Source organism: Myripristis murdjan, chromosome 12 (genome assembly GCF_902150065.1).
Source record: "Myripristis murdjan chromosome 12, fMyrMur1.1, whole genome shotgun sequence".
In the NCBI taxonomy this organism is placed as follows: domain Eukaryota; kingdom Metazoa; phylum Chordata; class Actinopteri; order Holocentriformes; family Holocentridae; genus Myripristis; species Myripristis murdjan.
In genome coordinates, this window is record NC_043991.1 from 30,177,154 (window position 1) to 30,194,942 (window position 17,789).

General features: G+C 39.5%; 1 protein-coding gene across 1 annotated transcript; it reads left to right on the forward strand.

Annotated features, from left to right (window-relative positions):
- Window positions 1–883: 883 nt before the first annotated feature.
- On the forward strand, window positions 884–11,174 carry macir (macrophage immunometabolism regulator). The gene is made up of 2 exons (XM_030066107.1): window positions 884–1,019; window positions 9,565–11,174. Exon 2 carries the CDS (start codon window positions 9,572–9,574, stop codon window positions 10,223–10,225), a length of 654 nt encoding a protein of 217 aa, XP_029921967.1. The 5' UTR covers window positions 884–1,019; window positions 9,565–9,571; the 3' UTR covers window positions 10,226–11,174.
- The last annotated feature ends 6,615 nt before the right edge of the window (window positions 11,175–17,789 follow it).

Below are 17,789 nucleotides of genomic sequence, written 5' to 3' on the forward strand. Positions count from 1 at the left end.
GGATGTGTTATGGCTTACATGTTCCTGCAGAACCACCTTTATAGTGCATGAAATGAATATGACGCAGTAAGTAATCCAATAACTTATATACCAGTAGCAATACCTCAAATAATAATGTAACATCAGGTGGTTTCCACCACTGACAAATCTCCAAACCCATGTGGAGACTTGATGCAGAATGCAAGCTAAAATAATGCTCTATTTTCTTTCCAGATATGCTTTATCATGGCAACACACGGTCAGCCAGGGGACCATATGCTTGATGCTGAGGTGTACACCAGCTGTTTTTTCACAAAGGATGCAGATGATAATTTTAACTTTTTTCCTCTCTTTTTCCTCTTTTTCTTATCGTAAAACAAGAGGACAATCAAAAGGGTTATTGTGTGCAATAATAATAATAATAAGTTAAATAATAATAGTTTTAATGCCTTTGAGTTTGCTGTAATCCACTTTTTGTTAATCCATTTATTTTTGTTGGGTATATTTTTATGTATTGTTCTTGTCATATTTTGTGTTAGAGGCTTCACGTTTTTTTTCTGTTTAGTTAGTTAGTTATCCCTTTATTTCAGACCCAGGGGATCCATATCACAATAAAAAATATTGTTTGTAAGCAATATTAGAATCATTGTTTTTGTCTCGAAATAAAGATTTGCAAGAAAAAAAATGTCCACAGGATCAGTTATTTCCACGCTTCCGATTCATTTTGTCTATGTAGGCAGCTTGCATTGTGTTTCGAGAGACGTGCGTGACGTCGACGTCGACGCCCATCAAGCGTCCAGTGTGGGAAGCAGCGCGGCACCTAGCGTCAAAAGCCCGTGTGCACAGAGGGGGTCGGCGCTGACGTTTCCCAGCCAGGGAGGAGTTAATAGGTTTCCACCTGATTGCGGAGATATGCTCGTCGTGCGGGCTTTTGTTTTGAAAAACGGTCGACCGGAGGTTTCGTTTTCATTTCTCCATGTGTGACAGCAGTCGGCCAGCCGAGGGGAAGTGAGAGCAGCGGATTCTCTGCGGTCAGAGAGGTCTGTCATTTCTTCTCTTTTCTAACGATCAGCGTCGTGTCTTTCTGCCCGTAAAGCCTTACCACGCTTTTTTCTTTTTTTCCTCCGCAGGATTAACAGTAAAGGCAAAATGCCGGTCAAATGCGTTCTGTACACGCTGTCTAGCAGTATGGTGGCTTAATCTTTGATTTAATGACGCTGCTGATGTTGGTGGCATGCTAATAAAAATATATTGAATATCTCAAGATATTAAATGTCCTCTCCGCGTAGTGGAGCTGGGTTTCCCACCACCCACGGAAAACAGGATGAAACCGGCCTGTCATGTTTTTTTTTTTTTTTTTCCCCGGCCGACCGTCATTTCCCACATCACAGTCTTTGTAGCCGTGTGTGTTTGTAAATGTATCTATCTATCCATCTACATGTATATACACATAGGCCTACATTTTTTATGCAGCTTCAATAATGCATCTATAGATGTTATGTAGTGGGCAACGCCGCCTCGGTCGTTCTGTTGAATAGGAAGGCTTCTGTGCGCAGATTGCTCAGTGGCCTATTTGAAATAATGTCCTGCTACATTATCTGCCAGTGTGGACATTTTCCTGCAGCATGTCCTCGCCTTAAAGGCCGTGTAGCTCTGTGATGGGGTGATGAAATGTGACTGGGGCTTTGATTGAATGGCCTGCAGTTGTTTCTAGATGGGTTTTATTACATACAGTGGACTCGATGACACACCGTGGTGGGACACTTACTAAAAAATAGGTACCTCATTGTAGTCTGTTCATCCATTTCTTTTGCCTCCTACCGGGCAAATTAACAATTAATTTAGGAAGGTGGGTGGGGTACCGTGTGTACACATTACTGTCTGCCAGAGGTGGTATACCAGGCCTGAGGGAGGGAGTGATAGAATATATAATATTTGTTATAGCTGCTATCAGGGGTGGGACTGTTCAGTAAACCCACGGTTCAGTTTGTGTTGTGGGTTTTTTTTGGGTCTCGAGTACGGTTTTAGGTCAGTTTGCTTTATGTATTATGGAGAAAAAATATACCAAATCTTTTTTTTATTTTTTATTTATTTATTTTTATTTTTTTGCGGTCAAATATTTATTGACATGAAAAAACAAAATCTGCAACCAAAAACACAACTTGTCTTGATTTTAACAACAGAAAATACGTACTTAGAACAATAATACAATTAATTCAAATTATACTGTAACAAGTTGCAGATTGTATCATATGTTACATACATAAAACATCATAACAAAGGTGCTATTTTTTTGCCTAACAAAGGTGAAGCAATTAAAAAAAAAAAAAAATTACAATTTCCAATGTTCTCTGCAGTTTGTCGTATTTGCCAAAATATGACAAAATAATTTTTTCATTCTGAAATTTGGGATAACAACATGAAATCAACAAATATTCTTTAAAAGGCAAAAGTCAGCTATTTAAAATAAACGTAAAAATACAGTATATGCTTGAATGCCTCAGCTCAGTGTGTGGTTGTATGGCTCTCATACAGTGGGTGTGTGTGTAACACTGCACTTTGAAGGCTGTGCTGTGGATTGAATGGTTTGATTTTTTTTTTTTTTTTTTAAATGATTCGGTTTCACAGCCCTAGTTGCTGCATTTGTTGAAACCACCGCAGTTTTTCTGCAGTGGTTTCAACAAATCTAATTCTATCCATGAAAATACTTCAGTCACTCCTCTGACTATAGTCAAGGGCATGCACAGCCTGTAGTATGCATGTTTCATTGTGTTTTAAAAATTTAGTCATTTTGTATATATTATCTGTTCCTATTCCTTATGTACACTCTCCTCACATAGGGGGCTTTAAATTCTCATTAGTAAAGTAAGTAAACCCACACTTACCCACATGTTAGGCATTTTTATGGATAGACAAGGTTCTGGGCCACTCAGGCCTTCATCAGGTCTAATAAAACCCATCAGCTGCACAGGTGTTATATAGGGGACACATGAGTGGATGTGTCCACCGCTATGATAAAGCAACATAGTGGCCCCTGTGGCCAAAGAGCCAAATAACATTAATAGCCTTTAAATAACACATATAATGAACATTTGAAGAATAATGATACAACATCAACAATTTTAATATGAAAAAAAAACAAAGCAAAAAAACAAAGACAATTATAATATACTCAAGCTATGTCAACATATAAAGGAATTGATCTAATCTGACAGAGATTTAGTGTGAGTGTTAAACCTCTGAAACAGCTGGCTTGCACACAACTTGAAATACACAAAAACAAGATCAAGTAAATAAATAAAAAAAAAACAATACATAATTAAGTAATTACATAAGTAAATCCCCCAACTCTGTTCCCTCCAGCAGATGATAATGATTCTCTGAAAAGTTGTTAGAAGATCTAAAACATCATAAATATATTCAGTATTGCTAATTGGCATGGAAACTAGCATATGATAATGAAGGACAGAAAGACAGAGACGATACAAAAAGGACATACAGTCTAGGTGTTAAAATGTTTTCTCTTCAAACAGAAATGGCTGTAAATACACATTGTAGAAATAATGATTCATATGGAAATATGAACATTACATGAAACATTCCTCCACAAAAATGTGTTTCTATAAAAAAAACAAAGATATCTTAAACCAAACTGATCAGAGACGAAAATGACACAAAAAGAGTTCACTGCATCTTTCTTTTTTCTGGCAGATTGTATCTGCAAGTCAACCTTGAATCCTTTCAAATGACAAATAGTCACATGGAATCAGAAATAACCAGATGATAGCCACAAATAACCAGACTGATGTTTGGCTGAAGAGAAATCTACAGTCACATGTTTTTACTCATGCATGCACATTACTGGCATGCAAATACAGCTAGAAGTAAAGGTACAATTTTCATGTAAAGCCACACCCCAAAATATGCCTAAGTATTTCATAAGTCAAAGACAAAAATATATGCAGGTTTATTGTGAATACAAAAACAAACAACAAACAAACAAACAAAAAACCCAACAAGACATAACAATAACTGTCTCATAACGTCTGATAAGGTTCTATTCTTTCATTAGAGCCACAACAGCTCCCAACATGAGACAGACAGGTTTGTCCTTACAACAGACAACAAGTACTCGACCTCACACCTGTCTTGGAAACACCTTTCTGTTTTTTTGTTTTGACGTTGCCTCTGGCTGGCTGGCTAGTGAGCAAGGTAGCCAGTAACTGTTTTGATGGAAGTGATCCACTGAGCTGCTGATGAGCCCGTCAGGAGGAGGAAGCAGTGGGGCTATGCAGCTGTTTCAGGGTGTTGATAGCTCCAGATGTTCCAGTGCATGTTGGGGTTTGTAGTAATTCAACACAAACACCCACTTCCACTCTTTGTCTAGCAGTAGTTTGTTTAGGTCCCCAGTGAATATACTGATATTATTATACATTATTATATAATGACTAAGACGATTAATATTTGGCTTCCTTGATATAGCGGCAGCAATGTTGCTCTATGATATTGACAGTCACATCCACTCATTTGCCCCTGTATAACACCTGTGTGAACTGATGTTTTGTCGACCTGATGAAAGCCCGAGTCGCCCAAAACCATGTCTAATAAAAATGCCTAACATGCTGATAAATGTGCAGGTTTACTTACTTTACTGGACTTCATTCAGTTTAGCACTAATCAGAACTAGAGTGTGGATACCCAACGAATTCTGATGGGTTGGACTGGGTTTGGACAAAAATTTAGAAATTATGTCCAGGTTTGAGTCAGGTTCAGTCACATTGGCATTAATTTAGTGAAATGCTACTGTAAAATAAATAGAAATGGACCTGTCTATTCTGAGCAACTTCCTGTAAAGTGCTAGAGTTTACGTGACAACGCTGAAGGCAGCACGTAGACTATTTCAGGTGGTATATATATATATATATATATGTACACATATATGTAACCTAATGATGGAGGACAAGCAAAATCTGGGGCTTGGTTCGGGCTTGGACATAAAAAAGGAATGCCTGTCAGGTTCGGGTTGGGCTCAGTTACTATGCTTTTGGGCTCAGGTTGGGTTTGGACAAAAATATGCAGCTTGATCCACACTCTAATCAGAACACACTAAACTTACTACTAAACAATTTCAGCCGTTTTGCTGTTCTTCACCACTTTTCTGTTAAATTCTAGCCCAGAACTTAGCTCTGCCAACTCCTCTCCTTCCTGTATACAACTGGCCCTCTCCCCTTCCCACTTCACCCCCTGGCCGCTTCAAAGCATGTTCAAAGCATCTCTGAAAGCGCATATTTTGCAGATAAACAGATCCAAATTTTAAATGACTCGCCTCTGTCACTGTAATCAGCACTGTAGTGACAGAAAAAGTTCATTCAAAGCAGCTTGCCTTGTTGCTGAAAGTCTGCACCTTCATCACATTTTCAAATTGGAGCTTGGAGACAGTATAATCCAAGTAATGCAACAGGACTGAAATGTATCCCTCATTTCCATCTAAATAACTTGTTTTTTTGTTTTTTTTACCATAATGTTTGGTTTTATACAAGTGATCTAGAATATCGTGACTATTTGTATTTTCATAATTCCATGCATTTTGAATGACAGCAAGGTTTAGAGTCACATATTTTTGAAGCACTAAGGGATGTTTATTCATGGTAAAAAACTTATCAAGATCTAATATTGATGAACAGAGATTATTTTTTTAGGGGCTTAATAAATAACTGGAGGGGGACTTAATTAATAAATGTAGTACATTAATATTGTCTATTAGTGTATTCAGCAACAAGAAGAATATGTAATTACTATAAATTTTAAAATAAAAGTTGATTTGGTTATCACTTATAGCTGCATTTACTGTGTGGAATGCAGATAATTTGCCTGTACATATTACATAAATGGTCATATCCCTGTCTTTAATAAAAACTGTATTTTTTTTTCCCCTCAAAAGTGATTTTTTTTTTTTTTTCATTATTATTGAATTCTTAAACGGAACCATTTGGTAGATATGTCAGTTTAAAGTAAAACTAAAAAACGCTGACTCAGGTCTCAGTGAACATGACAGTTCTTGACAGAAACAAAACTTGTATAATATATAGAGATGACCACAAGCCTGTTTCTGCCCGTTCCTTTTTTTTTTTTTTTTTTTTTGCATTTAGAGAATGTACTTGGCACATCATCTGATCCACATAACTTAGAGAGGTGAGAACCATCACTATGATGGCTCTCATGACGACAGGGGATGTAATCTGGATCATCATCATTATCCTCATCACTAAATTCTCAATTTCCTAGTTGACAGGATTTTCTGGGAGTGTACATTCTCTTTTCTTGAATCACCATCAAGGCCCTGAGGTACACCCAGGACCAAATTTGTTACAGGACCCAATACGCAGACCTGAAAGTCACATTTCTTGATGATATCCCAGTTCTTGTAAATTTGGAACCGGCTCTTAATACCCAGCCCTAAAGAACATCCAACATCCAGCAGATAGAATACTTGACTTTTTTCTACCGTGAGAGACTTGAGACTTGACTTGGAATTGACCCTCAGAGAAATGAGTCTTGACTTGGACTTAAAGTGTCTAGATTTGACTTGGACTTGCAAGAAAAAACTTGTGAGCATCTCTGTTCTCGACACTTCTCTCAGAGCAGCCTCCTGTGCACATTTCCACTCCCTCATGCTGATTTTCACCATTCATAGAAGTTCAGTTCTGGCCGGCCACCAGTGAACCAGTCAACATAACCTACTGCCATCTGGTCACCAGGCTTAATACTCTCAGTAGTTATTTCTGTGGATGTGCCCTCAGGGCCTGATGGTGGCTCCTCTTCCATTTCCTTCATAAGTTGTGCTCACAGTCTTTAAACCTTCTTTGGGGGCTGCAGAATATCTCTGGTTTTCCATTCTGCTCATTTCCATGCTGGTTTTCCTTGTTGCTCGGTGCCTAAAGCACAACAAACTGAAACAGTGACACATTCCTGAATCATTCTGACACTGCATGTCCATGTCTGTTCTCCGCACCAGAGGCGCTTCTGGTGTGGGTTGACCCACCCAAGTTTTCAGGGTACGAGGAGGGACTTTGGCAAAGCTCTTAATATCTTGTCCCTCAGTGAGGTAGAATAGTATGTTGTTAAGGCTGTAGGAAACCTTGTCATCAAACTGCTTGGCAATGACAGTATCATGTCCTCTTAAAACCACACTGTCAGCTGCCCTCTTCACTCTAACTCCAATTCCATCTGGAGCATCCTTTCCATGTGAAGTTGGAAAAAAAGTTCCATGTTGCCATTTTAAACTCCTATTTCATAGGAATGTCACTGAGGAAGTGTACTCCATCAGCTGCTGGATGTGCCCTGTGTATCTCTCTCAGTATGGGATCCATGTAGGCCCAAATGGATGCAGCATCTTGCATTTAGATTCACAGACTGTGCAGAATTTTGACTTACCTTCCTTTGTGTAATTTGTACCAATATGTAATTTTAACACAGGTGAGTTCTGTCCAAAACAGCACATTTGAACTTCAGCATGGTACTTGCATTTCCATGTCTCTGAAAAATCTATGTGTATGTTGAGCTCGTTCTCTTTGCATGCTTGAAGCTGGTTGTGGTATTCTTGTGACTGGCTCCAGACAAGACACACACATGTCGGGGCTCCATTTTTGAGATTTTCATCATATAATCATATAAGCTCTTATAGTTGTGTATCTTTCACCAGCTGTTAACTGTCCCACTCTTTCCCATTGAATCCAGTGGACATTAGTGTCATGTTCATGTTCTAGGAGCAGCACTGTCTGCTCGTTTACACGACCTGTTTGTTTTTGAAGAAGGCAGGATTCAGTTGCTTGTGTGCAACACACCAATTTAAAACTCTCCTCCAGTTTTGTCGAATCCACAAAACGTAATAGATCATATTCACATGGTTGCCATCTTCCTCTGACGTCACACTCAGGGTGGGAAGCTGAAATGCTGTTATGTGGTGCTGCTGTGTTCCAGGCTGCACATCAGCTAAACACAGGGAATTTGACACATGGTTTTCATTTCACCACTTTACAATTGATGAACAACTGAAAAGACAATGGCTAGTGAAAATCTGGAGGGACACTGGGCTATATTTAAGGCTAACTTTTAGCCTGAAATATAGCCCAGTGTCCCTCCAGCATGTTTGATAACCTGTTAGCTACTGTTAGACACCAGCTAATGTTAGCATTCAACCACTTCCAAGCCAATGTTACTAGTTGATAGCATTGCTATCCATTGTCTTCTCAGTAGTTCATCAATTGGGAGGTGGTGAGTTGACAACAGTTTGTCAGATTTTCCACGACATGCAGCCTGGAACACAGCAGTATGACCTGATAACAGCATTCGAGCCTCCCACCCTGAGTGTGATGGAGGAAAATGGCCGCCATGTGAACACAGTGTATGACTGAAGCTCCTCCAGCATTAAAGCTGCATGGTCATGAAGGTTACAGAGGCATGTCTTGTGGTCAGGGGGTTTTGGTGCAGTAATATAATAGGGCCCTAAAGCACAAAAGGATGAGTGACTGAGTGCTGATGTAGGGTGGCTTGTGATGAATTCTTTGTGTAAGTTCAGCATGGTGGCCGTTAGGATCAGCCTCTGACGCTTTACTCTCTTCCTTGTCATGGAGTCTTGTTTGTCTGGTGTAATAAGCAGCTAGTTTTTAAAGACTTGTCTTGTGATTGTCCTGGCTGTAAGGGACTGTGGCTCAGCAAAGCCTTCATCTAATGGAGCACCTGCTGGTGTGTCTGCTGTCTGCAGCACGTCAAAGTCTTGTTGCACTTTTGTCACGTCCTCTAAGAACGTCTCCATGTCCTCCTCTTTAATCTCCTTTCTTGCCTCCATGGCTCATGTCTCCAGCTTGTTTTATTTTCTGCTCCACAACCCCTTTTCTCCAACTTTCTTTCTCTCTTTGTGGCTCTTCTGCCTGTCTGTCTGCCTCATTATTTATCCTCTCCCTCCTCTTTCTCTGATAAACTGTTTTTGGCCCTCTGGTCCTCCAGTGACAGGTTGTATTAACTGTTTGTACCTGAAGCATTTCAAAGTAAAAAGCCTTCTTAGTCATTGATATGCATCCATTAAAACACTAAATTAATGTAGTAATGATATTTAAATAATTTAATGCAATATAACTAGCCCTTTTATGCATGAGTAAATTATGTGTTTGTAAAAATCTGACAGTTGACAAAAATCTGGGACACAACTTTAAATTGCCAACATTTTCATAAAAATATTTTTTAAAATGAAGATGATTGTAATGGTAAATTTTTACACCTTCGTTATTAGTAGGTATTGTTAGTTTTAGATTTTGGAGGCATTTAACACATTTATCATTTATAAATTATATTTATTCCAGATAAATCTCTAAAAAAAGATTTTTTTTTTTTACCCCCCCAAAAATGGAAGTACCATGTTACCAAATTACCAAGTTTTTTTTTTTTTTTTTGTAATTTCAGAAGCCAAAGGCAAATTTCCACTTGGTGGACAATACAGATTTGTATTATTAGTATTTGTATAACATGGTACCGGTATGGATTGACACAACACTTACTGACTGATGTCTTTTCTCTGCCTTTCTTCAGTCAGGCTATGTCTGTGAAGATGGAAATGGATATCAGTGGAGTATCAAGGGCACCCATCTCCATCCTGCCTACTGCTGAGGTCAAAGCCACACTGAAACCAGAGGCAGACAGACCCCGCTGCGCCAGCACCCCTTGCTCACCTATCAAAAGTACTGTTGCAGGGTACCAGATTCTCCACATGGACTCCAACTATCTGGTGGGCTTCACCACCGGGGAAGAGCTGCTCAAATTAGCCCACAAGTGGTCGGCCAGCACTCCGGAGAAGAGCTCTGTATCAGAGGCGTTGCCTAGCCCTGTCCCGAGCTCTGTCTCCAAGCCGATGGACTTGGGCATCCACCGGGCATCACGAATCTTCAAAGCCAAAAGCCGCTACTACCAACCCTATGATATTCCTGCTGCCAACGGACGGAGACGGAGGCGGATGCCCAGCTCAAGTGACACCTTCCTCAGGTCCCTGGCTCACAGCGAGCCTGGGAGAGGCCTGCACGGGCCTTTACCCCTCTGCCTGCTCAAAGGGAAGAGGGCCCAGTCCAAGTCTCTGGACTACCTCAATCTGGACAAAATGAGCATCAAGGAGTCGGCAGACACAGACGTTCTGCAGTACCAGCTGCAGCACCTCACCCTGCGCGGAGAGCGTATGTTCAGCAGAAACAAGACATGAAAGCACATGGGAGGGCGTTTGAGGCGTCGTCCACTCTGCTGGAGATTTGGGTGCTGTTTCCAGCTGTGTGTTTCTCTCTACTCAGATTATAGGCAGTTATTTAACCAGACACTTAACAGGCACTCAATTAACTTATTACATTTAAGCGGGGGTTACAATGGGATTCTGAGATCCACACTAAAATATACCCTATACACATAAAATTGTGAACAAAATTCTCTGTAACCTGGTTGTTTAGGTACAAAAATGTGAACTATGTCAAAATTTAGCAATAACTGTTGAACTTCTTTATTGACGATGTTGTGTGTTTTTACTGTACTTTGGTATGGATGTGCGAGTGTTTGTGTGCCTGTGGATGTGGGTGTGTGCTCTTCTTGAACATTGCACTTGATTGCACTGTTAGACATCTAGGGCTCTATGTTGTGGTGGTGCAGATCAAGGGCAGTGACTTTGGCAGTGACAAAGTGGTAAATTCGTCAGTCACAAGCAGAGTTTTTGCCGCCTGCACCCATTTGGTGTTCATTTGCTGGCTCACCCTGGCATGTCTTCCACCAAAAAGGGCGTGGAGAGCAGGTGGGGCGAGTGTCAACAGAAAGTGGGTGGCATGATGTAAGTTTGGGTTCTTACAATACACTGAACACCTTTTAGTTACATTTTAGTTAGTGGAGACGCCCCACCATAGTACTCTTAAAAATCACATATAAGACTTAATATATGTTATACTTGTCTGTTTCACTTTGATTTAAAGGTCCATTTCACACAGTCACACTTTTAGAATGCAGAACATGCCATTGAGAACATTTACATGCACGCTAATAATATGACCATGAGGGACAATACTAATGATTTTGCATGTTTAGCCTAATATCTACAAAATATATAAACTTCATGTTTCTGCTAATCTTTTCCCAAAGCAAGCAGTCACGTTATATCATTTTTCCTCCATTTTCTCCAGCTGTTGGTTTCCATTCATTCCGCTTTGATATGAAAATGAACTTTCAGAGACTTCAGACTTTCTTCACATCAATATTCCATCACAGTAATAAAGTCGTCCATGTTAGTTTTCCTAAAAGCAGCAGCACTGGTCTGTTTTGTGGACGTGAATTGGGTGGAGTGAAATGGTGTCTGCGCTGGAAAATAGTCCCTGGGGAAACATTTGCTTTACACAGCAAATTATCATTTCTGTGGTTTATGAATGGTGACAATAGTTACCAGCAGAAGCAGAACAAAGGTGGCTGTTGTAACCAAAAATTCAAATTTGAAAATGGAGGGATTTTGAGTATATGTTGTGAAATCTTTAGTACCCCTGCATGTTCGGCAAGATGGTTTGTTGCAGTGTAAAATGTGGTTAAATTACAGTAAATGGGCCAAACATTCAGAATCACTGGGGTGGTACTTTAAAATGTCCCAGCAGTAGACATGTTTACTTGCAACATCAATAAGTTGATTTTAATTTGATTAAAAGCATGTTATTGAAGCAGAGTTTGTACTGGGGCAGATTAAAAGAACCCATCAAGTTTTGGGGGGAATTGCACTAGTCTATCATGTACTGGATGGATAACATGATAACTGATCGCCCATTAAGGTTGGAATTATGGAAAGTGGGTCAGCCGCCGTATTGGTACGCCCAAAGGAAGCAGAAAATTTGCAGCATAGCTTCAAAAGAACTCGTAAAAAGAGTGTAAAAACAATCCACGGCCGATTATAACTTCATAACTCTTTATAATGATGGGGATTGATCTGACATTATTGTTGCTATATAGGTCTAGTTCTAAGAGGTTTTGCTGTCTAATCGTAGTAAGTGTATTTTACAGACGTCTCATTCAAAAAAAAAAAAAAAAAAAAAAATAGCATAATTTAGCAGCCAGGCTAACAGCCAATGAGCTTCTTCCCTACTACTAACTTTGATGTGTCAGTAGCACTGATGATACAAGCTGAGAGGAGCAGTTTATTCACTGTTTTACAAGCACAGTTTGCTTCGGTTCTGTGTGTGTACGACTGGGATGACAAGTGTTACCTGTCTATTAATAATAAAGGTAAACGAAAAATCGAAGGTGTATTTTTTTTTTTTAATTTCAGTTTTAAGTTTGTAACATGAAAAGGGAAGTGTTTAAAGGTGAGGTTGATAGAGCTACAGATGATAGACTTAGTGATTGTAACGCCTCTGTCATAAAGTGTTGGGCATACCAATATGGCGTCACAGTGACTTCACTGTTTATTATGTCAACTGCAATCCAGTTTTTATCAGAGATCAAAGGGAAATTGATATTTTGTGTATCCTACCCAGAGTCAGAAGAGAGGATTGATACAAATTTCATTCAGTTCAAAGAGAGCAGAGTGCTGTGAGCTGAGTCAGCACAAAGACGGGCTGCAGGATGAAGCTGCCGGCCTGTGAGGAAAGGGAAGTAGACCTTCCATGTAGCGTGCCCAAAACAGACAAAAACATCTTGCCCTGTTCTGACAAGTCAAATGAAATCTCAACCTTTGACCTTTATCTCGACAGGATTTGCTGCACAGTCACTCGTAATCATCATGCTGCTTAGCTGGTGACATGTTGGTCACAGAACTTGAATGGAGTAGAACAAACTATCCCTTTCACATCAACACAGCAGGATGGCCGCAGTGGTGGCCGTGTAGATGTGGGCCACTGCCATGGCACCAGGTCAGATCCTGTGTAAATCCACTGACTCTCTCAGTAAAAGGTTTTGTAGTGAGGAGCCAAGTAGTGGAAATGGTTGTGTCTCCACCAGTGGCTGTTTTATGAAGTGAAATAGTTTTGAGTTATGACTGTTGTGTCAGTGCATGTGCAACACAGCAGGAAACACTAATTCTCAGCTGTAATTTCTGCTTTTAGGTTACACAGGACAACATGTCTGACCCTCTCTCAAGCAAGTGTAGTGTGACACACTTTACTGCCCTTCTGACTGGATGTCATAGCAAAGAACTGCAATCATTTTGTTGTGCACCAGCCAAAAGACCACAGTAAACAATACAGACACAGCAGGGCCTCTTCTGTAGCTCGATACGATTTGGCTTCAAATAACTGCAAGTCTTGATCTGTCGATCATGAAGAAATGGTCATCAAAAGCAGCCTCTTGTTCATTTGAGGGATGCGGTGCACATGATCAAAGTGCTGTGCAATTTTTCTCTTGTGCAAAAAGCTCTGCACTGTTGCAAAATCATTACATGCACGTCTGTGCTTTATGTACACATCAGACCGATAAATATAAATTGGTATGCTACTGTGCACAGCTTCCATCCACCAGAGCCAACCACCAGTCCTCTCTCAGTGTTCTCATCCAAGAACGCCGGGTTGCTGGGTTGCAACAGCTCCATGCGCTGTCTCGTTTCCAGTGGCTGTCCCAAAAGTACAGCCTGAAGCATGACATTTTTTTAAAATATTATTTTGGCATTTCTGCTTTATTTGATAGTGACAGTAGAGAGAGACAGGAGAGGCAGGGGAGAGAGGGAGGATGACATGCAGCAAAGGGCCTGAAAACCGTTGGATGAGGAAAATGGCAGCAGACGACCCCGGTGTGTAGCGTGCACTGCTTTTAAAAGGGATGAAAAAAATTTGGCTATAACGAACATCAGCTGCTAATAGACTAACTGTTAATGTATTCTGCATATTCTTCTTGAGTCAAATCCTGTGGCCGCTGTGTCTCTTCAGTGCCACTGCCTGTGGTCCCGAAATGACCAAAAATGTGTCGGCCATGCCCGAGTGAGCCTGCTCCATGAGCTTGAGCCACTGCCTGCGTCTCCACCTTCATTCACAAATATAGAGCTCCTGATTTATCCACCTACATCTCTAGAGACTGTGGCACACCTTTACGTGGTCACCCACCATGGCACCTTTTAGCAATTAGCATCACACCAAGAAATACTGTATGTAAGCAAGCCTTGTGTACCTTGCCATGTAAAACCACTCCTATACACTTCTATTTTTCCTCATGCCAAATACAAAGGAACTGTAGACTTCATGTTAACCAATGACTGTTACATGATTAAAAGTGATTTAAAACGGAGCCTCTGGAGAAGACTGAGCTCAAGCTACTAACTGATGCACAGAGCTGAGGGTCCTCTCTGTGTCTGTGGCTGTAGATGAACACTGAAGTAGGGCTTTAACAGAGCTGACTGTCTGCTGTGTCCTCTTTGCCTCGAAATTGCCTATAGGGTCAGCTTTTTTTTTTTTTTTTTTTTTAAACCCAAATAACTCCTTGAAACCCTACACACAAAACTCATCTTATTTTGTTTCCTTCTTCTTCTTCTTCTTCTTCTTCTTCTTCTTCTTCTTCTTCTTCTTTGCAGTAATTTAACCAAATTAATTAAATTACATTTGATTTAATTAATTTAATTATTTTAATCTAATTTTTTGGTAATTGTATGGTAATTTTACGGTACTTTCCTTGTAATTTTAATTCCTATATAGAATTAAAACACTTCCAAATATATGTTTTCTGGTATTCTTTTGTTGTTGTGTTGTTGTTGGTGTTGTTTTTTTTGCTGCAAATCTTATGGTTATTGTCTGCTAATGTTTTGCTACTTTTATGGTCATTTTTCTGTAAATTTTACTACTTTTCTACTTTTTGCTAATTTTGTTTTTTTTTTTATGTTAACTTTTTCATGGTAATTTTGTGGTGATTTCATAGTGATTTTCTTGCAGTTTAATTTGAAATATATAATGTTTTTGAGATCGATTAAGTGAATTTGCTGAAGTTTCAATGGGTTAAACGCTGGAGATTCCCTTTACTTTCTAAAATCAGAATAAAATAAAATTTGGGAATGGTTGTGGCTAAAGTGTGATAATCAGCAAAGGGACGTGGAAATAAGATATAAAATGTGTTTTTCAGTTGAAACAAAGGAGTCACAATACACAGGGTGAACACAGGGACTAGCCTGTAGAGTAAAAGGTAAAATCCAAAAAAAAAATTAACAAAAAGAGAGAGAGAGAGAGAGAAGGAGAAAAAAGAATGATACCTGATCTTGATGCCACTGAATGTTGCACATTATGACGTATTACTTCATCTAAAACAGCTGATTCTGCCTCATTGCTCAAAGCCAAAATGTGCCCTAAATAGGACATGAAATATTCAGATTCACAGATACACACACACACACACACACACACACACACACACACACACACCATTATGTTGGGAGTGTCAAAATAACTCAGATCAGTGGTAGGCTGATTTGTGTTTGTGCACCCTAAAAGCTTAATCAGCTTATTCTGTAATCCATAATCGTACTCAGGTAATTCAGCCCTTATTTGCAGTGAGCCTGGTAGTTTGTCATAGGTTAAGTGTTGCTATATACTGATCCTACAACTTTATGAAAAACCTCAGAGGAATGTGGCAGATTCAGGACAAATCAACTCGACTTTTAGTTTATTTAAAGGATAAGTTCATTGAGCTTCCTGCTTCCCAGAGTCAGTAACGACTGGCCAGTTGAGCGCTGTGGCCGTGTGGGAGGCTGCAGTGCAGGGAGGTCAGGCTCAGTGCTGAAGTGACCAGTGAAATGTGGCTCTGTGTGTGTGTGTGTGAGGATGATACCAGACAGTCAGTAAACAGGGCCTAGGTCCCTTTAAGATGACCAAAAAACACTGTCTTACAATTAATGCTCATCCACAAAACTGAAAACATGCCTTTTTTAGCCGTTATGATAGTAATTTCCTAAATCCAGACTGAGTTATTAAATTTGTTTATTAAATATTTTATCTTTACCTTATTTATTTATTCATTTATTTACATATCTTTTCTTTTTTTTTCTTTCTTTTTTTTTTTTTTTTTTTAAATAATGTATTAGTGGAAATGTATACTGTGCCATACAAGATTTACAGTTCCAGTGCCCCATATATCATTTTCATGAAAACACCACCAGCAACAAAAACAAACAAAACCAAACGCCTAAAAGTTGAAACAAACCCACACACACCCCCATCCACATAGCCTTCATGTCAGATTCTATGGTACAGTAAACTAACTGTAAAACTACAGTATGGCATCAATTACTCAGACGAGGCAAACACAGAGGACCAGGTAAATGAGTCTCATTCAGCAGGCAGCACAGACAGGATATTAAAATATGAAATGTGAAGTTGCCATTCCCTAATGAAATCATGCAATGATCATTGCATCCTCTAAGTGCATCTTTATTTTTTTTTTTCAAGGCTCAAGAAAAACATCACATCCATTGTCCAGGCAGAAACAGTAAGGTAGCAGATTTCAAGGGAAGAGGTATTCAATGACGCACCAAAGAGTAACAGTAACAATGTCCTTCCTCTTAGTGCCAGATAATAAAGGTTTGGCTGCCACTCCAAAAATTGCCAGAAGAGGGCGCGCCTGTGCCTTGATCTCCAGAACTTTGGTCAGACTGTCAAAACCATTTAGCATCAAAACTCTCTGTGTCTGCAGAAAGCCCACAGCATGTGTAGTGAATGTGCTTGTGAATAACCACAATGTTGGCATCTTGAGGCACAATGTGGAAATATTTTGGCTAAACTGCTTTTACTAAAGTGCATCCTGTGGACAACTTTAAACTGTGCAGCCTATCCAGTGCACCTACACACCGATCCTTATATTCACGTCCAGTTCACTTACCCATTTAGTTTTAATTACAGAAAAATTATCAATGGCAGTCATAATCTGATAGTAAATATAATATCAGTCCCCTCTGAGTTGGATGTGTTTCTAGGAGTTTTTCCCATCATATCTTACGTGGGAGGTTGGGATATGAAGGGAATTGTTTCAGTACAAAGAGATGAATCTGAAAGCATCTGGAGAGATTTTAACAGGACAGATCATGTTTCTTACATAAAGTGTCAAAGCTGGAAAGTGGCACTGAATTCTCTGAAACTCTTCAATCCCCTCAATCTCTCCTGTGAAAACATTAGATCCACTATAGAAGGTGGGCATAAGTGATGAGTGCTAATAGTACCCATAGAGGAAGCTGTCAAACAATTAAAATGAAGGCCAAACTGAATCCAGAGTCAAGGAGTAGCAAGAGTACTCATCTCTCTTATTAAGGTGCTTAAACTAAGCACTGAGTAAAGGGTCTGAATACTTATATCAATGTGATATTTCAGTTTTTCTTTTTTAATAAATTTGCAAAATTTCAAAAAAATAATTGTCATTATGGGGTACTTAGTGTAGATTAATGAGAGAAAAAATGAATTTAAATGATTGTAGCATCAGGCTGCAACATAACAAAAGTGAAAAAAGTGAAGGGAGTCTGAATACTTTGTGAATGCACTGTAGATATAGAAATACCACACACACACTTGACATTTTGCAATGTCCACATCCCTTCTCTCTCTGCTCTGACTTTCTTGTCACGCTCTGTTGTATCTGTCTAACAAAGCAGAAATACCACACACACACTTGTTGACTTTTACTCTCCCCCAGAGAAAAGTCATTGAAGACACAGTTGAACATCTACAAAGACTCATACTCTAATTTTGTATTTAATGAATTGAAGATCATATCTAGTTGAAAACCTTACCATCTTACCTCATTTGCGTCTGTGCTGTGCCGAGCTTTGTGAAATGAAAATAGCTGCCTCAAAA

Excerpts from the sequence above, each read along its gene's own strand:
- macir (XM_030066107.1), top strand. The coding sequence starts at position 9,572 with ATGTCTGTGAAGATGGAAATGGATATCAGTGGAGTATCAAGGGCACCC.